Here is a 24798-nt window from a genome sequence, read left to right as displayed (position 1 = left end):
CTCCCGGGTTGCACAACCAAAAATGACTCCTCGGTTTCACTCGCAGTAATTAACGGGAGAGAAAACCGCCGTATCTGTATGAAGTGCCAGTGCTGATAAACACAGCGATTAGGTGCAAGACCTAAGGAAAAAGAATGAAACACACGGGAAATCATTCGCTTGATTCAGCGTTTGAATAGCGCCAAGAGGAACCACCCCGCGGAGTCAACACCAGAAGATGAACCTATGCCAAATTCAGGAGCAGAGGGAAATTTTATACTAAGTAAAATCAGAATGGGCTGGATGAAAAGGCAGCATGGGATGCCCGATGGGATTGACTAGTCTAGTGCAGATTAGATCTCAAGGGCTCGCAGGTCAAACATTTCTCTTTCAATGGATCCCTCCCAGGTACACGGAATATTTTTCAGCAACTGAGTTACACAGAAGCAATTATTCACACTCGAGAGCCAACTCTCGTCTCATTTTTAAGTACGTATGAATGCCTACTTCAGTAAAGTCTCGCCTTGTATAGGCCACCACAGCTAATGGGAAAACAAAGCACAGATGACGTGTTTCTCATGACGAGTTTAAAAAGTAAAGGGAGATACTCGTGAAAATTTGGTCTCTGACTTAGTACGAAGTATTGAATACCACACTGCAAAACTCCAGACGAACATGAGAGGAGGGACTGTGTGACAGAGAAGAGATTCTTAAAAGAAAAAGCGTCCAGATTCTTATGACTTTGCCTCTTCCAAAGTTTTGCTATTAACTATTTACCTTATTTAAAGACAGACTTTTTGCTTTTCAAAAGGCTCCGTGCACCTCAACACACCCCCACATCTCCCCTCCCACCCTCCTGCCCCTTAAGTGGCTTTGTTTTTCTTTTAAAGACAGCAAAAAATGGCAATTCTGGGACAAAAAGCTGTTTCACAAAATTACTGTAAAGGATCCATGAAAATGCAGTAAAACTTAAGGGAAGAAACCCAGAGACAAGAAAGTAGTGCCGCTGTCTCATCTTTGAGAGAATAAAAAAATAGCAACAGAACACATCTTCTTTTGCTACTCGACTGTTCAGTCAAAAAAAAAAAAAGAAAAAAGAAAAAAAGTTGTCAAAATGAAATCTGCCTTCCAAATTGGTCAATTACGTGGAACTAAAATTCTTCCTACTGGGAAGAATTTATCCCAATAAAGTCCAGCCTGCCAAGTTTTAACACTTACCTAAACCACGAGATTATTACGCCTTATGCTTCAAAGAAAATACTCTATTGGTAATTTTCTATTGAATTTTATTAACAGTTATCTTTTTATCTGTAGAGAAAAAGCAAATAAATGTTTGTAAAATCAATACTGGGGAAGCGTCAGTATTTCTGCAGGGTGGAGAGCTCCAAGACAAGAATCCCGGGGAACAAACCTGGAGTTATTCTATTCTCTCTTCAGTATTCGTGGTGGTAATTGCAATTTTCATCATACTTGAGGGATTTTTTTGGATGGATTTACATTTTATTCACACTTCAGCAATACAGAAAGTTTTTAATATTATATAGTCTGGCTGCACCATCAGGCTATTTTTGGCTTACCTTGCCCTTGTTTTTTCAGAAAAGCAAGTATCCACCAGTAGGGCCACAGCTACTGGGCAGCTTTGCCAAGAGACTGCACACATCTTCTGCCCTGGCACGGGAAAGCGGAACCAGTTCTAAAGAACACTTTGAAGGTGGGGAAAAGAGTGATGGGTGATAATCAACTACAGAGAGAGAGAGAGATTTGACACACGTCCATTACGTCAACAAAGAACAATCTGTTTTGTCTGAAGAAAACTAGACTCATCAGACAGGCACTTGCCAATCTGGAAATACCTACCGAAGAAGTAATGACTTATCAGCAAGATGACTGTCTAAAGGGGAGACTGTCCTTTAAAACAGACTATAGCATTTAATTTTAACAGAATGAGTCTATACATTAAGAAGCTGCATGGCCTCGTGCCTATAGGAAGCATCTTCAGAAGCCATCATGACCACCAAATTAATTTAGAAAAGGCATAGGAACTACAAGTAGTCCTTTATGTAAAGGCATCACCGTTCCCTTCTGATCTTGAGACTGTCTCTATATCCCATAGGGTAACAAACACCGGCCGCTCAGATTTAATACCTCTAGGAAGGCATCAGAAAACCACAACTTTTGAAATCCCTTTTAGCCCCGAACTCTAACTGCTCTTACCGATTAACACACGAGTGCTCTCCCTACACAGATGGAGTACAAACCTATTTCTTGAGGGCAAAGAGATTGACAGCGTTAGTGAGGAGGAGTATAAATTTATTTAAATGAAAAAAGAAGAATGAACCTCAGGCAAAGACTCCGGAGCAATCAGCATCACGGCCCGCCGTGGGTGTGAGGGGGGAATATTTGTAGAGAAGCATCCTAGAGGACTCCAGGATATGTTGGTTGTTTTTTTTTGGTTTTTTTTTTTTTTTTCTTTGAAAGATTCCCATCGGTTCACGTTCACTCTGCAAGAAGTGCGAATGGATAAACGCAACTTCAACTATTCCTACCGTGGCTCCAGGCCAGCTGCCGCCTCCTGCAAACTAAGGAAAAGGACTAAGGAGGGGAGCGAAAGTCTTTGAAAAAGCAAGCTCGGGGTGTGAAAGAGGAGGAGCAGGCAGCGCTGAGGCTGCCACGCGGGGCCTGGAGGGAGGTGTTCTGCAGGGGCACGTTGGAGAGGGGATAGGGAATAACATTCTCATCCGCAGCGACGGCAGTTCCATCAGCAAAAAGATCTCACTGCAGCAAACGAAGGAACTTCATAGCTGTCTGGGGAAAAATGTGTTTCAAGGTATGGCGTCTGAGTTGAACAAGACTCGTACTTCGTTAGGGCCATAAAAGCAGTCTGCTCAGACAGCCCTGCTTCTTAAGTGATTCTGGAGGATGCAGCCGGGACAATAAATTAAGCAGTTATTTACAACAGTAAGCATGGGCATATGTGTGCACTCACACTTTAAGTTGGCTCAAAAATCACAGAGCTTAAATGAGTTCAGGGATTTTAGAAAACATGTGAAAATAATGGAAAACTGTACACCTTTTTCCACTGACATCAATTTTTTTCTTTCAGTTAACGAGAGGGGCATGGTACAGCCCAGCGAAAGCCACACACAAAAGATTAAAAAAACCGTAATCTAGAATAGCTGAACTCCAATCCCAGTTCTGACAACACAAATTTCCACTGTGGCCTAGAACAAGAGTGTGTTTTCTCCACAGACGGAAGGGCTGTATGGTGGGAATTACAAAGCCCACGTACCTACTTGGCTTTTATACTTTTCAAAGTCATCCTACCTGTACAGTCAGAGCTTACTTTACAACGGACCGATTAGCTAAACACCTGTACCGTGCTTCTTTATGTTCTATAATCGATACTTGTTATCTTGTCAGTCTCTCAGATTGGGTCTGACATGGATGTTGGTGAGATACGTGGATGTTGCTGACCCACATAAAGGCCAAACAGCCAAATTCAATCTCTAACAGCCCAGATGCTGAAACTGGGGGGGAGGTGGGGGTGGGGTTGGGGTGGGTGGGAGGAGAATGAATCCATAAAATGTAAGCAATCAAGTTCCTCCCAGAATTTAAGACATTTCATAGAAATGTTGCATTTCTTTCTAAACCAAACAGTACTAAGGGGGAAAAAAATAAAATAAAATATGGAAATGTGTTAACAAGGTGCACAAATGATTTCAACTCTGCCCCTCAGTGACCAGATAAAATAACCAAATGTCTGTGACCACGTGTTGTCACAGACAAGGTAAATTCTAATTTTTCTTCACTGTCACTATAGGATACAGCTGTGCATTTCCATACCCTAATTTGTTTGGACTTCTTTCAACTCTGACCTTAATTCTGGGTATTTCCTGCATTTATAGTACTTAACTTGGGGATATTTACAACGTACCTTTCATATATTTTGTCCTCAATAACTGAATGTATTCTTAACCTTAATTCCGTCTTAACATGGCAAAGCAGACACAATGTACCTTTATTAAACTGACAAACTCATGGGCAAACAACAAGCGAGCAGCCCCAAGAATGCCACCCTGCAGTTTTTCAAATGATTTGCAAATACAAAGTATGTCGAGTCTTTAATAACTGTTTATTTTTAACTTTTATTGCCCAATTCAGGGATACACTCTGGCTACTTAACGCTGTGGTAAAGCAGCACAAAAAGAAAACACAGCCGTGTTGAGATGCGCGTTCCACTGGAGCATTGCTGAGCAGCGGGTTCGCCCCTTCCGTCTCCCACTCTCTCCTGCCCTGCGAATCCCCGTCCTCCACCCACCCTCTCTCTCCCCTTCAACCTCCACCTGCATGCGCACGCAACCTCGCTGCCACCTGCCTCCTTCCTGCCTTCAAGCCCACCTTATTCCTCCACGCACCTCTACACGCGCCTTAGCGTTCCTACCCTGGGGTAGATGGGACACACCAGGTACCTTCCAAAAAGAACTACTGAAAAATCGGCAACAGCTTGCAGGACGCTTCTCCTTAACTGATCGCTCATCTTCAACCAAAGCTGTCATACCAAATCTTGAAAGTCATCCATTTTTTAGCACCTCTCTGCTTGGTTTTCGTCACGGTTGAGGTCTTCTCCCAAAAAGGCCAACGCTCCCTACAGTTCTTGGGGACAGTGAAACCACATCCGTAGTGCCTGATGCTGTCAGACAGGAGGCAGAAGACTGAATTGCACGAAAAGGATGTCAGAGAAATGCCCAGCAACTTCAGACTCGCTGACTACCACCCCAAACGGCAGCTGCCACAGAACTGTCTCTGCTGATGCAGGAATTCCAATTATAGACAATTAAAAAAAAAACAAAACAAAACAAAAAACTGCCTTGACCACAGATTCCAAGTTTCTTAAGAAACACATTTTTTAAAGCTACCTCCTAATGAAGAAAACCAATTCACTTGTAGGACCTTAGAAAAAAATCTCTTTTCAAACAGAATGCTTTAATTTTTTGGAAGATCTTTTCATCTGTAACAAAAAAGCTGAATTCCTACTTAAAATGGAAACCTCCTTTTGTTAACTGCAGCTGATCCCTTTCTAAACGTTTTAATGCACTTCATTTTACCAGTTAAACCTTTAAGTCCTTTACTCACTAGTGTCACGTTACTTGCTCTTTTATGACCTATAAAATATTACTGCTCTAGAAATGCTAAATCCCACACTTATCCACAGTGAACATTTACTCTATATCTTCGCTACTTTTGTAAAAAAAGGAGATGTTTTTCTGATACTTCTTTCTTCAACACCATCACGTCTACAACGTATTTCCTACAAAGTTAATCAGTATAAAATCTAGATCAGATCCATAGCGACTATAAAAAAATATATAACAACTATTTCAGGACAAAGGTTTTTCCATCAGTGCCAAAACTGCCTCTGACACACACGTAACGCTCCCGCTGGCACCAGTGGGAGACCCACGCACGTATCCAGACGCGGATTACGCTCCTAGACCTAGGCAAGACTTCTGATACCATGTGACATGCAGGACTTGCCGATAATTAGACCGCGGACCACGTTTACGACCAGATCCTGAACGGCCCCAGTCGCGGACGAGCCCTATTACTTTTCACTGCCGCTACTTCTGCGATGCACAAACTAGTAAGCAGCCAAAGTTCAAACTGATGACTCCCACAACACACAGATCTAACTAAACGTTTCCAACAATGCCCCAAGAACCGCAAGTTCGCTTAGTCTGTATTTTTAACAACACAGGGCCTTTGTTATTATAAACTTCAAAACAAAACCAAAGAATTCCACATAATATTTATACTTTCAAAAGTACAATATTAATACAGGTCGGTCAGTTAGAAATAACAGCAGTTTGTTAGGTCTACAAGGTTTAACGTAAAACCGGTTTACAAATGCTGAAAAGCAGTAGTGGTCCAATAGTCACCATTACACATGAATTTCTCTCTTCCAGAAAATAAAAAAAAAAAACCCAATTCAAATTTACCAGTATCAATGAAATATTAATAAAACACCCCCAAACATGCCACAATCACTATTCACAAATAAAGTTAAAATGAAATATACAAAAATTCACTTAATACTGTTAAATAACAATAAACTACAAGATTTCCTGAACAGAAATGGTAGGACCCCTGAATGTTTTACAGTGAATGTCAGGAAAAATTAAGTTACCTATGACTATTTTCATGATATACCAGCCAAAGATTTACATGACCATTTCAAAATATACCAATAAAGATTTACAGTCTCTTTAAGATGCACTAAACAAATAAGTTCATAAAGGTGAACACAAATGCTTAAAAATACTGTAACCATCACCAAGGGTGTACTTATGATACTCACTGAGATGCATAAGCATAGTAGTAACATGTTTTCTATCTCTGGTAAACAGATAACATCTAAGATCTGAAAAACTCTCTAAGTTCCCACTGTAAAAGCTCTGTAGCATAGCGAGTTCTTGTCAAGTACAAACTTGCATCTTTCCAGTTGATTTCAAGTGAGTAATGCACAAATGGGAGAGCAACAAGGTGGGAAAAGCGTGACATTATTCCCATGTTCTTGTAATTAGTTGTCCTGTTCCTCTGTAATGGAAAGATTCTAAACTTCAAAAGTAAGCCAGGGTCCAACGGATATGAAACAGCTTTTTACTGTTTGTATTTCTAAGTTAAAAACAAGGTAAAAAAGTCATTGCTTCTGCAGGCCCCATATGCACAACAATGTGCAAATATCTTATGCTGGAGTAAGCCTGACAAAATTTATCATCCAGTCTCCATGCTCTAATTTATCACTAACTGACGTAGGATCTGAGAGCAAATAATAGTTACTGTTCACTTGTTTGAATCAACTTTCACACCATGTGCTTTTCAAAAACATAATATGCATTATAATTGTTCAACTATTTCAACACATACTTCCAATGTTAAATAAGGAATTAAGTGCCATGAACTTAGAGCATTAAAGATGGTTCACCTATAGCCAAGCAAAGCTATGTTTACATTCCAGGAAACACTGCAGTTAAGAAATACAAAAAAACCCCGCAGCAGTAGAACATTTTATGAAGAGAAACAGATGCATTCACATATTATAAAGCCATTGCAACTTCTTCAGGCATGGAACTGTTGTGTTAACTATACAGACAGTAGTTATTTAGCAGCAATGATTCCGCAATAAATAATGCACTGTGTTTCTCAGTCCTGCACAAAAATTGCAGCTACAGTTACATCAACAGCTGTAACCTACTGGCTCTAGTGGCAGAGGAGACCTTAAAACCAACTGTACAAAAAATTGTCACACTGTGACAACAAATATAAAAACATAATCTGCAGGTTGGAAATAAAAAGACTCCACTGTGAAGAGGACAGTGTAGACAAACTGCGATTCCAAGTCCACCAACAGAGAGCACTGCCTTCAGATCCGAGTCCTCCACTGATAGGATAGGCTTGGGCTCGACTCTGCGGCGCCCACTTCAAAAAAGCATGCTCTGCCTTCTGTTCTTCCCATGTCCTGCAACGGAACACGGACCACGGTGAGAAACCAAAGGGTTCGCACAACAGAGGATTCAGCTATTATCTACATCTTCTGTCTTCCTGTTCTGAGAGAACAGGCTTTCCCTGTCTTTAAACCAGTATCAGTGTCTTTCTTTTAACTGCGCTTGTTGCATCTTTTTTTTCACTTTGCCACCATTCGACACCCACACAGTAATGGTTTGAAACGCCAAGATTTTCTCCTCTTAACAGTCCCCCTGCCCATCCCTAGTAAAACTCACCTCCTTCTCTGCATTCGCTTTTATGTTTCTACAGGAACCTGAGCAACTCATCCCTGATAACTGTTTGCATACATTCACACAGATCAATTTAACAAAGTATTTTTCAGTGTCTCTGGCACGGCATTCCATTTCCACAGATGAAAAAATCTTAAGCTTTCTGTACCTGTCTCTGGGTAAGTGGAATTTCGAAAGCCAGGGTCTTTTTGCAGCTGAATCTCTTTTAGACTGAATATCGAAACACCTGGAATGTAACAAAGAAATTAATTCATATCCAAACATAACTACGCTTTACTGAACAAAGTTCTAGTCTTAATTACACAATGTAGATAAAAAAAAATGTTTTCTACTCTCAAATATTTAAGTCGGTATATACCAGACTTTTTTAATAGATTAGTTTCGAGAGTTCTTCCTTAAGCGAATGTACTATCTCAACAATACTCTGCTACTTTACTACTCCTCTTACTTTCAGGCAAAGTGTGTATTCTTGTTCCAAGACTTCTGAAGTATGCATGTTTCATGGCCTCTTCTGCTGAAATTCTCTTCTTCGATTCATACTATTAACATAAAAGGATACAAGCGTGTTGGTTTTCATTAAAAAACTCTTTGCGTCAAGTGATTTCATCAAAGGAAGAAACAGAGTTCTACTTGCTCAGTATTTCCCACCAACTCACTAGGACACGTTTGTTTTCACTAATTTATTTCACACATGAAAATCTAACATATGTTAGCTAAATCAGTATTACCAACATATAACAAGATTGCTAAAATAGTCAAAATAACTACAGTAAATGGATGCAAGTCAAAAATATACTTACTCTTTATTTTTAGATCTAACAATGATTACACGACAGACTTCTGTCTACCTTATGTTCTGATATTAAATTGCAATGAAATGCTATTACATGAGACCACAGAAGTTTTCTAATTCAATGGACTACGCTGCAGTGTTTTGCATAAAATGGAACTTTAGACAACATGGTCTTCAATCTGTGCTCAAATGTCTCCTGCTTGGCCTATGTGGACATTTGGACAACAATGCAGACATTTCAAAAGCCGTATACAAATAAGAACAAAGTCCAAACAAGGACTGCAAGTACCGTTCTGACACAACAAGACCTGGTGTAGAATTCAAATCATAAGCTGCAGAGCAGAGTAACTGCACTCCACCTTACGTACTAACAATTTTCAACACGGTGCAGTTACAGTGCTTCTGCATCTACTCCAAGACTGAAGAGTTGGCCTTCCATCTTGCTTCCCCTCTTCTTGCTCCTGGCTCATTTTTAGTATAGGTTAGAAGACTAAACCCACATACCACTTCACCTTTTGAATACAGTTTGCAAGATCAAAGAGTAATATTCCACCTTAGCTTACTACTAGAGAAGCAGTTACTAAGTTCAACGCTACAGAAATTTAGTATTTGTACTTCAAAGTTCTGTTTTAATACAGTATTTCACAGGAGATTTATTTTTTTCAGGGAATTCTATTTTTACAAAAAGTAGTAAGAGAAGAAATCAGTTCTGGCAAAACATAAAAATAAAACATCAGGTTTAAAATTCATACTGTACATAGGCTTCCCAAAACTGTCATTCTTCCCAAACCCATCATCCACTACAGACTCAGCCGCCTATTCCACTTTGAAAAAGATCTAACAGATACTATACCTTCTAATGTATTTTGTAAACAATATTTTAAAACTCTAAACTTGCACTTTTATAAAGTAAAGCCACAAAACACATCTTACTTGAAGGAACTTCGCTATCAATTCAATTCCTTCTGTGTCTAGCCTAAAAATAAAAATTAAAAAAAGTTAAAAAAATTAAAACTCTCATTGAACTGGATTTACAAAAGCAAAATTGCATAGGAACTGACTTCATTAAATGGTATCAAACCTGAAAATTCAATTTAAACACATAAATACTTTCACCTAAACAACTTTTCTGCATGTTAATGTATATACATACAAGAATCAGTATCTCAGAACAAGACTCTCTTAAAAACACTGGGGACAGACAAAACCTGAGCTTTGCGTTGTGATTTACTAGGTTGACCTGGATAATTTCTTTTAGCAAAAAAACTTTTTTTTTTTTTTTTTTAAAAAAAGCCTAAGACTACTCATTCACTAGAAGGACACAATGCCAGATCTTTTCCTTCAGGGTCGATAAAAAAATGTGGTAGTCTTTGTTATAAAGTTTATTTGTAACAACTGTGCAGACCCTTCAAACCCCCCTTGAATAATTTCAAGAGACTGGTCAAGGAAAGCTTGCCGTTTTAACAATGAGGCTATTACACAATAGAAGAGAATTTGGGTTATTTACGAAGCACTGTGTGAATACTGCTACTGTGCAGTAATTATTAATCGGAGTTTAAAGTTCTATAGGTCGTTACGGGGCTGTGGTACCTTGAATGATATTAGGCAAAGTAGTCACATAGCACCAGGACGATGCTTTGCATTAGTATGTGCCCACAATAACACAACTGATCTGTAGTTTTCCAGCATTCAGTAGCAAACTGAACTTGGAAAAAAGTTCACATTTGCAAATATGCAAAGCCACAGGGATGCATATTTCTATTAATAAAACACGAAGTACCTTGGCGCATGGTTGATGAGGGGTTGTGGTTTATACTTAGGAAAGTTGTAGTTTCTAAATTCATCACTGGAAGAAATGCCTGGCCATGTTTCCTGACATGGGGTTCCTGCATTTAGAAAAAGCAACAAATTCAACTTAAAAAAAAATGTAAAGAAACAACTTTGACATACATAAGTATTCAAACCCGTAATTTAAACAGGAAAGAAAGGAAAAAAATAATCAGTCAATGAATCTATGTTGTATAAACTCAGTTGTGCACTCAGCTCAACCACTTTTTGTCAAGAGTACGCTCATCCACCTTTATTACAATGAAATATGAAATATCATTGTTTATAGTATAAGATCTACATTTCTCATGGAAAAACTCTTTAGAAGAACATACATACAGCATTAACATTACTACTAAAAGTATCCATTTACCCAGAAGTCTGAAAATTAAGTGCAGTTCATCTTCAACAGTCGAACCAGGAAAAAGAGGCCTTCCTGATGCCATTTCAAAAAATATGCATCCAACGCCCCTTTACAAAAACAGAGAAAAAAATAGATCAGAAACAACCCAACAATTTAAGCTTTCAGCTCTCAAAGACTTCTGTGATTTCTCTTCAATTAAAACAAATTATTAAATTAGTTGTTAGTCACATGCTGCTGTTAAAAATATAGTTGTGAAAGATATACAGCAATAAGAGAACTGTCAAAGACTAAACAAAACCTGTGTCACAGATGTATTATATCCTCTTCCTTCAGATGTCAAGTTTATCAATTATATTAAGGTTTATAGTAACATATCATGTTATTAGGAGAACATGTTGGTTTTTTCCCCCTAACACTGTGGGCCTAACGCCTGCTTACTTTAAGCAATAAAAAAGTTCTCTCCATTTTCACAGAGAAGTAATAGTATCTCCCCTGTCTGCAAATCCTTTCTCTGAAAATCTAGCTCAGTTGTAGCCTTCAAAAATTCACAGGATAAGTATTTGAATGATACTCTGTAATAATAAAGAATTGACCTTTTTCAACTTGACCGAGAACAAAAAGTTAAATTAGTCAAAGCTATACAAACCACATGTCAATTTGAGTTGAATACTCTGAAGATCCGAGGAGAACATCAGGTGGTCTGTACCATAACGTGACAACTTCATTGGAATAGGTCTTTGTAGGAACAGATTTCGCTCTAGCCAATCCTTGATAAAAAGGGAAATAGAATCACGTGCAGCTTGCTGAAATCTTTTTTTTTTTGCATGAAATTGACAAAGAATTTTTAAGAGCTAAATCAACCTTATTATACTTGCTAAATACCTTCCCTTCATGTTTATTAAAAAGCCCTAATAAATAGATTTCTACAACTTGTGATTTGCTTCTTAGTATTCACAGCAATCTCATGATCAGCATTTTTAAGTACAGAAGCAGGTAAACGGATCAAAACCTGGAGTAACCCTATAAATTTCATTAAACCACAAAGCATAAGATCAACATGACACTTTCCACCTATGAAAACCCTTCCGAACTATTGCCATTTGAGAATTACATTGCAAGAGGCAACAAATGTAGACAGTAAAATATCCATGACCCATCAACGTGCCCTTGTTGCCAAAAAGGCCAATGGAATCCTGGGCTCCACAGGGAAGAGTGTGGCCAGTAGGTCGAGGGAGGTCATTCTCCCCCTCTACTTTGCACTGGTGAGGCCACAACTGGAATACTGTGTCCAGTTCTGGGCTCCCCAGTTCAAGAGGGACAGGGAACTGCTGGAGCAAGTCCAGCAAAGGGCAACCAAGATGACTGAGGGATTGGAGCATCTCCCTTATGAAGAAAGGCTGAGAGAGCTGGGACTCTTCAGCCTGGAGAAGAGAAGGCTGAGGGGAGACCTCATTATGGCATACAAGTATCTACAGGGTAGGTTGAAGGAGGATGGAGCCAGACTCTTTCCAGTGGTTCCCAGTGACAGGACGAGGCGCAATGGGCACAAGTTGGAACATAGGAAGTTCCGTTCAAATACACAGAAAAATTTCTTCACAGTTCGGGTGCCAGAGCACTGGCACAGGCTGCCCAGGGAGGTTGTGGAATCCCCTTCTCTGGAGGTTTTCAAAACCCGCCTGGCTGCAGTCCTGAGTAATGTGCTCTGGGCAATCCTGCTTTAGCAGGGGAGTTGGACTAGATGATCTCTAGAGGTCCCTTCCAACTCTGAAGATTCTGTGATTCTGTGAAATGAATCATGAAATACTGGAAACAGACCAAATCAGTGTTGGATCAGCAGGGGTTTTCCACCCTAGAATTATCAGTTCATCAGTAGTATCTTCAATAAAATTTAGGTGTATCATGTTAGATGCAATCTTCTGAGCAACTTTCACTCACACACAAGGGGAAAAACCAGTGGTAGCACAACATTCAAAGGACCTTCCTGACACAGAAGATAACAGGAACCTGCGAATGCCCCACTTTACTGGAAACCCCAAAGGAACTTGGTGTATCAGTGATGGAGTAACACCTGACAATTCAGCATGTGGACAGACTCTTTCTCCCATCATGATTACTCTGCTTAGGAGTGACTCTGGAGTGTTAGGAAAACTGTGGAAACACTGGAGTGTTTAAGAGCCGTTTAGATGTGGTGTTGGGGGATATGGTGTAGGGGAGAACTTTGTGGAGTAGGGTAGATGGTTGGACTCGATGATCCCAAGGGTCTCTTCCAACCTAGGTGATTCTATGATTCTATGATAAGCAACCTGAGCTCCACCTTAATGATCTGGCTAAGTGCCAATTTCAAAGGAAGCTGTAGGACTACTTTCGAACCACAAGTCAAGTGGGTTTAGTATTAGCTATAAATACAGTACATTGATTACTAATATCCTGTAAAAGGCAGACTTTCATTTTCCATCTTAGAACGCATGAATTCACTACAGACCCGATGTTCTCGCTTTTTTGCTGAGTGAAGAAAATATTTGTCACAGAATAATTTCAAGCCATACCAAAGTCTGCGAGCTTCAGTTCTCCTTTCTCATTAATTAGTAGATTTTGTGGCTTCAGATCTCGATGTAATACCTTTCTCCTATGACAGTATGCCAAACCACGAAGAATCTGGTATAAAAATAGCTACAAAAGAGAACGTTTATATAAATTAGACTAAAAATGTTAATCTATAGAATACATGACTATAACAGCCCATTTGGGCACTGTAGAGTTAAGTCTCTACATCGTAACCAGGACAAAAATACTCAAAAAGTAAGTTAGTTTTCCATATGAACACATTCTGAACATCTTCGTTATTGTTTACAGATTTAAAATCCCTTTATGCTAATGCACTGCTTTAACACGATACTTTACAACAAAGATTTTAAAAGTAATTTGTTCTGCTTAACCGAGGAGAACCACAGGGCTATTTATTTTTAAGTAAGCATTTACCAATGCACTTCCCCACACTAATGTCTTCAAAGGTAATTGTCTCTGACTACACTCAAGTTCCCTTCCGTCACAGAATCCTTTCTGAAAATGCAGCTCAGCATCCTTTCTATCCAAATGTGCAAAACTACGTAAAGAACATTTTGGCATGCTAATGGAAAAACACACTTGGATTCACAAGCTCACAAAACATACAGAAATGGGCAAATGAGGACTACTAAAACAGCCCAACTGCCTCTGGAATTTATATTCATCCCCTCACCTTGACACCCACAGGTTTATTTTAGTCCTTTGGAACAGCAAGCCAAGCAAGCAACTTCAGTCGTGCATATTGTTGCTGCATGTATATAGATGTAAAAGGAGTAAGGGATGAAGAAAGGTTTAGCAGAGGGCAGCCAAGCAAGTTTACTCTATCATTCCACTAAGAACTATTACTTTGCAGTTTCTATACATATAAAGGGTCTGATCTTGAACGTGGGACTTCTGGGTAGCCATTGCTGGCATTTACCACCCAACAGTTCTCAGCCAGTATAGGTTAACAAATGTACAATGAAAAAATGCAGAGCATTACAGAAAGCAATGTTTACCAATGTGAAAAATTCAGCATGTAACAGGACTTTTGAGGAGAAACACTAGAATGTTTTCAGATGATCTTTTTCTAACACATCGGTTTATTTTTGTACCAGGTGACACCACCAAATTCTTTTTTATAAACTTGACAAATACACAGCAGGTGTAGTTACATCCATCTGTTCTCAGTCTGCTTACATGGGATTTATCTATTCTAGAAAAAAGGAATTGGGATCGACTTTTTTTCTTTCTTTCTTTCTTTCTCTCTTTTCTTTTTTGAAGATCAGAAGCAACAAGCTTTGTTAGCTTTGTTTCATCTACTCATGTCCATACTGTTGCAGCGGTAGTCAGTCCCAAGTGATATTTATGGGACTGCTGTGGAAATCGATAGCCATCTCTAGTGTACACTGGGACTGCAAGGATGAGTCAAGAAGGCAAAGCACATTACGCTACAGAAATTGTGGATCTTCACCACAGTTGGCAGGGATCCTTTTGGAAATGCACAGGATGACATGTATTAGCTCAAAATTTTGTTTGAAACAGTAATACCTGCAGAGATCACACACATCTTTACTTTATACATCTTCATTTTGTTAAAACTCAAAAAACTAAAGTTACCTGAGGAATGTGAGGGGAGTGATGACAGCAAGGTCTCTCAAATGTTAATAATGACGCAACCCCCCCCAGTTATTATAAGGTAAGCACCTACAGCTACCACAGTGAAGCAGCTGTTCTGGTTTCCCAGTGCCAAAGGTACTGACCATATAAATCTGCTCGTAGGGCACAGCTTAAACCGTAGGCAAACAAGGAAAAACAGTTCCTCTGCTTAGCTCGGATTACCACAAGTAGATTCTGCTCGTTCTCTAACTGCACTTATTATAGGAGTCAGGTTCCCACTTACAGCCTTTCTTTGTATTTTTTTAAGCTTAAAGCTCTACTTATTAACTCATATTTGATTAAAAACACAAGCGTAATTATGCTTTTTTGTTCTCTCTCTGAAGTAGGTACAAATTAAAGAATTTCCTTTTGCAGACTCTCAAAGGAAGCAACAGAGTAGGTTAAGGGTGAATGCCTTTCCCTAGAGACACTTACTGTAATGTGACAACAGAATAAAAGAAAAAGCTATCCAAACAGTAACCAATATCTAGACTGAATCCCATATGCAATTCAACTAAGAACAGATTTCTCAACATGCAATTAAGCCAAAACCAAGGATGACAACTCTACTGGAATGCACACAAAGCGCATCACTTCACAGTATTTAGTACATTGTGTTGTCAACCACATTTTTGCCATGTGCTACTGGGTAAGAATAAAAGTGATTTTCCTACCACGTGTGCACACTGATGGTTTTTGTTCTTTAGGATCACAGCTTAAAGTTAATTTTTTGTCAAGAGGCATGGAAGAGTTTCTCAAACACACCTACCATACAAATAACATTCCTTAAATGAATTATGAAGCTTAATGAAGAGGCTTTGAAGGTGCAGTCCAGCACAGGCTGCAACACAGCAGGGTGATACCGGTAACCCAGCCTCCTCAGACAGCTTCACTCATTTCAAGACAGTATCGTCCTCTGTTTGGAGTCTTGTTTATGAAGACGTAAGTATTAAAGAATATAAAGAGTTATTCTGGTTTTCCAAATCCAAACCTGCTTGTTACAAGAGAGGTAACACTTGAACCTGAGTTAGTTTCAGCAGGCCAGATTGGAAACTGAGTCATTTGACCTGGCCAAAGCCACAGTTAAAAGGAACACACAATGAAAAGTTAAAGAAAATAATTTCAATTTTATTACTAATGAAAAGATGAACATCACTCCTTCTTAAATACGTATTACTAATTTCTTACTTGTGTGGTAGGCAGTGGCATCCAAACCCACATTTGTGATTAAGGCTACATTTTCCTCAGTGTGCATATATAATTTTATTTGAGGATATACCAAACTGCAGACTTGGCTTAATAAAGGAGTGTAAAATAATGGAAGGACAAGAAGAGGTCAAAAGAGTTATGAATGTATTATTTTTAAGGAAATTTTAATTTTAAATATATAACTTCAAAGAGAATAAAAACATATAAAGTTATATTATCTCCTGTTTTCAGCCTTTAAAACACTTAAAAGCCATCAAAACTGTCAAGAAAGACTCCATCTGATGTCATAGTCAATGTCAAAAAGGAAGTTTCTTCTTTTTTTTTTTTTTTTTCCCCCCAAAAAAGCCCTAAACCGTATAGCACCCACTTATTAAGTTCTCTGAAACTACTGGAGCAGAGAAAGCTGGAAGACTCTCACTGTCACCAAAAACACTCACCTTTACATTGTGCATGCTCATGATGTTACCACAGTCATCCATGTACTGCTTCAGGTCCTTGTCCTGTCAAAACACCATCATCATTGTTCAGTAAAATTACAGACAACAGATTACAAAACTACTATTTATTGTTAGAAGTGAAATAATTAATCAGAAAACTCAGTTTCCTGCAGAAGATGTTCAACGATAAAAAACCCAAAAGCCTGAACGTGCAGAAAACTCTGGCTTTCCAGAGGTTATAAATATCCATGTTTTCCAGCAAGCTGCATCATCTCGGGCAACATTATTTGTTACTGCCTTCTCCTCCATCGTGCGTGTGGTACAGTATTTTATGAAACTGCTATATACTCCAATTACAAAGGAGTTTTTCTTCATCCGTCTTATTACACTTCTATTCGTATATATACATACTACGTTTGTATTTGTGTGTATATATACATTATATATACAAAAAGATCATTAGGCAAAGCTTCAGTGAGAAAGTGAGAATTCTACAATGCAAGAGGTGAGCAAGTGAGATATGTAGTTAGGGACACTTGCTTGAAAAGTTTGTTACAAAAACACAGAATGTGTTGTTTACTTTGAAGTATACTTTTTTCCTTAGCTAACTTGAGAGAGGTGCGTCGTAACACAAAAAACCCATCATTTGATTAATAGCATGATTATCCCTTTTTACAGTTACTGATTTTGGTATAAGTAGATCACCACTAACTGCTATTAATGAAACTTTGAAATTATCAGAACAGTATTTACTAATTTACAGCAATTTCAGAACTGAATACACTTTTCTCATTTTCAGCTGAATGAGTCTACGTGAAGAAGAAAACTGTAACCGTCCCAGTATTTTTAAAAACACTACAGAATTTTGTTATGTCTGTGCTACTTAGAAACAATAAATCGAATGTGAAGTTTGCTAGTTGTTTAAGCACTTACCAGATATTCGAAAACAAGAGTCAAAGACTTGTCTGTGTGCACAATATCGTGTAACGTAACAATATTTGCATGCTTCAGATCTTTTAATAATGATACTGCAAAAGAGAATTGTAAGTATAAACAAAAAACACATAAGCAGTAAATGCTTTTCTAGCAAGTTCATATGTATAAGCTATTTGTTGGGGTTTTTTTTTAAATTAAAAAGCAATTTTTAAGAACATAGTACTCATATAGATTAAGTTAATAAGAAAGGTATTTAATCAAAACACCAAACAGACATTTGAGTAACAAACCATAAATATTTTCTAAATTATACATTTCAGGCAGAAGTAGTCATTTAGTAAAATGGATCCCGAATCCCTGAAAGTTACTGACTAATAATAGTCTGATTCAGTATAAAGTCACTCATTTATAATCCTGCATTTGAGAACACAACCTCCCCCCATAAAGTAAATAAATTGGACACACTAACTCTTGACTACGTCCAGACTAAAATTTTCTTCATCAAAACTAATACCAATTTCATTCATCTCCCGGTGTTAGCCTATGTTTTTCCAAGTACCAACAGTACTTGGGTCAAAAAGAAAGCCAGAAGTATCTAAGAAGTATAAAAAAAAAAAGTTATCACCTTCTCTTATGGCTGTGCATGGTGCTCCCTCTTCATGTTCCAGGCGGATTTCTTTCAGAGCTACCAGGTTCTCTGTCAATTTACTTCTCCCCTTATAAACTGTTGCGTAAGTACCCTAGAAAATGGAAAAGGAAGGAAACTCTTACAAGTTATTCCTTCATCAGTTAAAAAAGAAATTATAAACTTCTGTCTGAGGTTCTAATAGGTTTCATGTTCAATATGAAGAGTTTTTAAGTTGTCTTCTTTTGATATATGTAAAACTACATTAATATTTTGTAAGCACAGGTCTGAACACAGAGAGGACACAAGGGATGTGTATGCTTAACAACTCTGAAAATTACATGGAAAGCTATACATCATAGAGCTATCTAAGAAGTTAGATCAGGTAGCATTAAGTTCACAAAGTTCACTGCTGGGAACATTTACCCTCTTGAAAGTCTCTATTTGATTAAAACTAGTTCAGGCATCTCTACGCTGCAGTTATGTTTCCGAAGGCTGCAGACATACTCTTCCATTACTTTTATGAAAACATATAACTCTTTTTGATAGCTTCTTGTCTTTGTTACATGTTTTACAAGAGAATTTTTATTTTTTGGGGGGTTAGGAGGAGCGGAGTTGTCAAAGTTTAATTTTGGTTGACATAAGGAACAGTGACTTTTTATGAAGCTTATCTTTTTTTTTATTTTCTCAGACAGTAAATGATTCAAAACACTCATGGCATGTTACCTAAGGACAAGAAATTCTGACAAAACAGCAAGTAGGTACAACTAATCCCAGCAATTGCAAAGAGGAAGCAACAAAGTTACAGAAACTGCCCTAGGTTACAGTACATACCTGGCATTGTCCACTACACCCTGTAAGCAAGTGAGATGATGTACACCTGCAACTGACTTGATAGCTACTAGATTAACATTCCTCCAAAGATACACAATGTTATGTCATGTCTAGTAATCCATCTAACAAGTACTAAAGGCAAAATAAAAAAATAAATGCGTCTGAAACATTGCAAACGGAGGACTGGCTGCAACCTTCACAGCAGAGATGCTGACCAGCCCTGATCCCTCCTGCAATGTTCAGTGCGTCCCATTCCAGTGCTCCTTGTCCATTTTTGATGCCGTTGGCCAACCTCAATCAAACTGGACAGGACTGACACCTGGCCCCTCCTGAATTCTACCATTTCTCTGGAAGTCAGAGACTGAGTGGAGGTAGAAAGCCGTACTGCTGCCCTCACAGAAGGAACGGCAAACTCGGTGTCGGGTACCTCATGGGGCAGGACCTGGCTGGCTGCCCAGCACAGGCTTCTCCACCAGAACGTGCGTAGCTGCTGCCTGCTCCCTGCAAGCAGTGGCTTCTCATCCAGCACGAGTGTTCCCTAACACCTAAATCACGGCAGGAGGACACCAGACAGAACTAGTTTTATTATCAACAGAATAATTTTGTCTATCTGCATACAAATCCAGCCTAGGTAAGAAGGTAACAGATCATTTGCTATTGGAGTCTTGCTCTTCCCCAGCTCAGTGATGGTTTTCCTGCTTTTTTTTTTTTTTTCTTTTTTTTTTTTTTTCTTTTTTTTTTTTTTTCTTTTTTTTTTTTTTTCTTTTTTTTTTTTTTTCTTTTTTTTTTTTTTTCTTTTTTTTTTTTTTTATTTGCTTACTGTATACGCATAGAACTTTTGTGTGGTTGTAACATTGTTACACATGTTGTGTTTGGTTTACTGAAAGGATAAATTCAACGGGTATTTTGAAGGATATGGAGATGTCCAGTTAACATTTACATAAAATTTTACACAAGACGTTGTCATCAAAGCAGTAGTCGTTTCAGAAGAAAGCTATACATACCTCTCCGAGCTTTTCTAACTTGATATAGGTTTCCATTTTTCCAAATCCAATTTCGGACTGCAATGAAAAGAAATGGAAAGCTGAACACTAAAAGGGAACACTTTATTTATACGTCATTTAATCAGCAAGCTAAACTTTGTTTCAGAAAAACACCTGACAGTACTTGACCAAACACCAAGCAATTCTGCTATTTTAAAAACAAGGTAGCATTTTATGATACCAATGCATCCCAGCATCCAAGCCTAATGCTCAGCTGTTGGCCAGTCTACTGTACGTCCTGGAAGGACTATGTACTGAGTTACACTTAGACCAAAACCCCACTTCACCCTACCTCCTTTGTAAGTCTACTCCACTCTTCTTCTGATTATTACTAATGAAGTTGCTGCAGCTTAAAGCACAGAAGTCATCTCAAACTACCCCATCCTTTCTCTTGCTCAGCATAGCCATATGCTGCTGCTTCTCTCAAAATAACTTTACTTGCTACATTCAAGATCTCAGCTCCAGGTTTCCTCTTCCCATTCTGACCCCTCAAGGCTTTTTGGTCTAAAACTCTGCCAGTAAAATCCCTAAACATCATTCCTCCACAAGCTTCAGCATTGTCTCAACAATTTACGTTTCATGGCTCATAACTTCCCATCTTTGTGTATTTTACTTGTATCTATTCACTTTCTCTCTTTTCGTCACCAACTTAGCTTTGCAATGCAAACCAGGAGGGTTTGCCTGCCTACATAACACCTTTTTCTGAAGACTGTACAATCATTACTCTCTTCCTGTTCAAATCCACCGCTACTCTCCTATTTAGTATGATAATCTCTTACAGTTATTTTCATGTAAGACCACGTCAATTACACCAAAGATTTATGGTGTTTTTACAGTGTAATGAATACTGAAAGTAGACACGTAAAACATGTCAATTAAACAAAAATTAAATCAATTTACACAGCGCATATAAGCCTGTACCCTGTCAAACCCCCAAATTCATAGGCTTTATGGGGTTTTGCTTTACTGACAATTGAATATACACTAAGAAAAAAGTGCCAGGTTTTCCCCCTAGCATCACCCACTCCTTCCTCTTACACACATAGCTCTCCATTTGCTGTTTCTTTCTAAGGAACGATACTTTGACCCCAGACTGGCTTCAGCACCTATGTCCACAAGCCAGAATACACTGATTTGCTCCTAAAACTCAATGCATGTTAAAGTTGTATATTATTTCATGGTAACACAGTGTAGCATAAATAACTGCTGACTGTATTAAGATTTGACAGCAATGTAATACGAAGGTATACTAAGAAGATTTGGATTAATACTGAATTTTCAGAGCATATGCATGACAATACAACTAAAGTAAGTGTAAGATCCTGTCTGTATGGATGTCATATTTGACATATCCAAGAGAAAAAAGGGACACGTAATTACGTTAACATAGTATTAAGAGTAATTATGTTTTATTGAATTAGTGTTAGGATCGACATGTTTTAAAACTGCGTAAGGATACTTTAGCATCAAGCATATTCAGGAGCTTGTTGAAGCCAAGCTGTTTATCCCAAAATACAAGTTGTTATTTGACAACCCTTATAAAACTCCAGTGAGATTTTTACTCATATCACTGATATATGTACAATGTTAGTAAAATAAATATTATGTTTCCAAAGTGCATTTTGACCTACTTAAACAAACATATCTTGAACTGAGTATTAGATGGTATTAGAATTAAAAAGATAGGCTGCTTAGTTTACAGGAGAAACTAAAGGAGAAGTCATGGCCGCTGGCCTTGTTTCTGCCAGACAGACTGGAATACAACTTGTTGTATTATTATTGTTTCATCAAGACTAATAAACTAAGACTTTCATCAAGACTAATAAACTTACTACTTTCCTTAGACAATAAAATCATACAATTATTTCCTACGTACATATTCTCTAATACCCGCCTTTCAACGTGTTTAATTTTTTAAATCACATTTTGGTTGCCTACCACTCCTAAGAAAAACTGATTTTTACATTCCTCAAACGAAGATCCATTTCCTTTAAAATAATTTCTGAACTATTTAATGTTTCTGCAATACACATCTGTCTATCTTGACTTACCCAGAAACACCGATGAACCGTATTTATGGTCTCTTACTTCTAATGGCTGGTGCATAAGAGTAACACCTATGCTATTGTGCATGCAATACTGTACATGTATACACAAAACACAATTACCATAAAAGCTAATTTTTTGCTTGTATTTCAAAGAAAAACACCAGACCTAAAGTATAACAAGTCCTCACTTGATACTTTTTATAGCCTTTTTCCTTTGATTCCTACTAAGCCTTGAAAAGAGACATGCCTTTGAAGCAGAGCGCAGTATTCATATATTGTAATTAACAGTCTGCTAGCAAGCTTTCAATGACAATCTCAGAATAATGAGTCCTTGAATTTCTTTTTTTTTAAAGGTTAGTTTGAAATCATGAAAGGACAATGCAGCAAATGCACGCCTGCATACCACAGCACCGCTGGCAGGTTTTATTTTGGACTTTAAAGCCCTGAAAGCATTTTTAAAAGGCGAAACAAAACAACCTTGTGACAGGAAGCTGATTCCATACACACACCATATTCATTAGAGGGCACTGTTTTTCTGTCTGTCTTCTAGAAGGTAAAGAGGGGAGAACTTAACTGCTCTCAGGGCTCAACATCAAATGAGCAAGGGGATTTAAGACACACAGCAAAATCCCCCCAGTCCCCAAATACTATATTCCACTGAAAAGGTTCTACTGAAAAGGTACTTCACCAGCATCTGAAAAGCAAAGTTTTGGGGAACTCTATTCCTCAGTTCAGTGCAACATCAGTAACTAAGTGGTTAATGAGCTATGAAATTCTGGCACAAATATTTAAGCTTGCTACATTATTATTACTCCCAGTGCTTTGATCCGATCTTTTCTTCTTTTAATATTGTTCTTGTAAAAGGCGACATACAGATCAGAGCTTCAGTCTAGCACACTAAATTGTGTTTTTTCAGGGGAAAATTTTTCAGGCTGATAAAACTCAACCATTGCTTTGTTACAGATATTACTAATTCACAAAGAATAAAATAAAAGATATTTCACAGTTAATAAAACTAATTCATTACACGTACTTTCATATTTATTTTTCAGCAAATAAGCCATTAAATAATAAATAAAAACAAATAATGTGGATTTCATGAACCTATCCATTTTTTCTCTGCAAAGAATTTCTTGCCAATGAATTTGCTCAGGAAGTCAGTAATGGTCCAGCAATTCTTAATTAACAGTCAGAAAGCTGTCAGATCAAATCATGATCAAAATGTAACATTTACATTTAAATTTTTGTAAAACTAAGACAAAAATCTTTTGGGGTTTGTGTGTGTTTGTTTTTTTGGTTTTTTTTTTACAGTTTTAGGGATGTGCGTATTTCATATGAGCATCCAGGATTTCTAGCATTTACACTCTAACTACAGTATAGGAAACATCATTCTACCATCTCCAAGGAAAGACTTATTTTTTGAAATAACCTAATAATCTAAAAAGGTACGTGTGAATTTATTCATTCACATTCTTAGGAATCCACATATGCTTTTTAAAAAAAAGAACATAACAAAAACCTACCAATCTCATTCTGACAAAATTTGTTATCAGATACAAAAAGAACAGTGAGGAGGACCTGCCTTCATATTACACCGCTTCAGGGCCTTCCTACTATGTCACGTGAGAGCCCCAGCCTTGACCTAAGAAAACGTGGCCTATTTGCTCAAACAGATCATCCCTGCTCTAAAAAGCAAAAGGATTTAAGTATGCACTTTGGGAGCTGAGTTTAGCCACCCATTTCAATAGGTCAAGACCTTCACTGAGAAACGACAGAGCCAAGTTTGCAGAAGAAAAATGAAAGAAAAGGTGAAATTCTTCAAGGGATTTTGACAAGTGCACACTGAAGTTCAGGACATAAATGCCAAGGTGTGAATAAAGTTGAATCATACCTATGGTACACAGATATCTGCATTAAATGGAATCTTAAGACCCGAGAGGTGGGTTTAGCAAGGCAGATGCATTACACTTACTAGTGATGCTCTTCGAGAACGTCGACTCATTGGCTGATCAAACGGCGGGCTGTTAATCTGCAGCTTTTCAAGGTAGCCATCAGGTATCCTGATGTCAGCAGGCAGGGACAAACGCTTGTTCAAATCCTGCGGTAAGTAATGTTAAAAAGAGAAGGGTCAAGTGTAATTCAGGATTTCCTGAAACATCTTGTAACACCTGTAGTGTTACTGTGACTACAGTGTTGCTATTTAAAACTGAAAAAATTATACGCATGAAAAATAAGCAATTTCACAGAAATTGTTTTTAAAAACATTCTCTTCTAATAGCACTGCAAATTGCTTAGACAACAGGTTCAAAAATTCAATGCTTTATGAAGTCATTACTTTAACAAGAGGAATGAAATATTAAAAATGTAATTAATTACACAGTTGATAACTGTATTACGTTTATTTGCATACATACCTGGAATGCCAGAAACTGAGAATTCAGAGACTGGTAAATACATTTATTTTCATATAATAATTACATTAGAATAACAAGAGATCTCCAAGATTCAAAATATATCATTCTCCCTTTCTGACTACTAAAAGTTATAAACTTGCTTCAACTTCAATTTTTCCAGTCTTACAAAACAGAATCACCTTGTTATTGAGCCAAACTATTACAGATGTTAATACATTTTTCTATTTCCAGCTCTTTAGTACACTATCTTTAGAAAAACCAAACCACCAATATATAAATGCAATTTTCCCTAC

General features: G+C 37.8%; 1 protein-coding gene across 4 annotated transcripts in view; it reads right to left on the bottom strand.

The window, feature by feature from the left end:
• Nucleotides 1-5699: 5699 nt before the first annotated feature.
• CDK17 (cyclin-dependent kinase 17) overlaps nt 5700-24798 on the bottom strand; it is a 56209-nt gene continuing 37110 nt past the window's right edge. For all 4 annotated transcript variants that reach the window (XM_009882587.1, XM_009882585.1, XM_009882588.1 and 1 more), the window contains 13 exons: nt 24064-24189; nt 20005-20061; nt 18167-18281; nt 17539-17633; nt 16606-16668; nt 13303-13426; nt 11403-11523; nt 10766-10863; nt 10346-10451; nt 9499-9541; nt 8221-8311; nt 7921-7998; nt 5700-7495 (listed from right to left, as the gene is read on the bottom strand). In XM_009882587.1, the coding sequence (XP_009880889.1) occupies nt 7458-7495; nt 7921-7998; nt 8221-8311; nt 9499-9541; nt 10346-10451; nt 10766-10863; nt 11403-11523; nt 13303-13426; nt 16606-16668; nt 17539-17633; nt 18167-18281; nt 20005-20061; nt 24064-24189 (1155 nt within the window). In that variant the 3' untranslated portion in view covers nt 5700-7457. The remainder of the gene's footprint in view (nt 7496-7920; nt 7999-8220; nt 8312-9498; nt 9542-10345; nt 10452-10765; nt 10864-11402; nt 11524-13302; nt 13427-16605; nt 16669-17538; nt 17634-18166; nt 18282-20004; nt 20062-24063; nt 24190-24798) is intronic.

The sequence above is a fragment of the Charadrius vociferus genome, unplaced genomic scaffold (genome assembly GCF_000708025.1).
Source record: "Charadrius vociferus isolate BGI_N301 unplaced genomic scaffold, ASM70802v2 scaffold72, whole genome shotgun sequence".
Classification (NCBI taxonomy): Eukaryota; Metazoa; Chordata; class Aves; order Charadriiformes; family Charadriidae; genus Charadrius; species Charadrius vociferus.
Note: the sequence above shows the minus strand (reverse complement) of the source record. Positions and strands in the feature narration are given on the sequence as shown.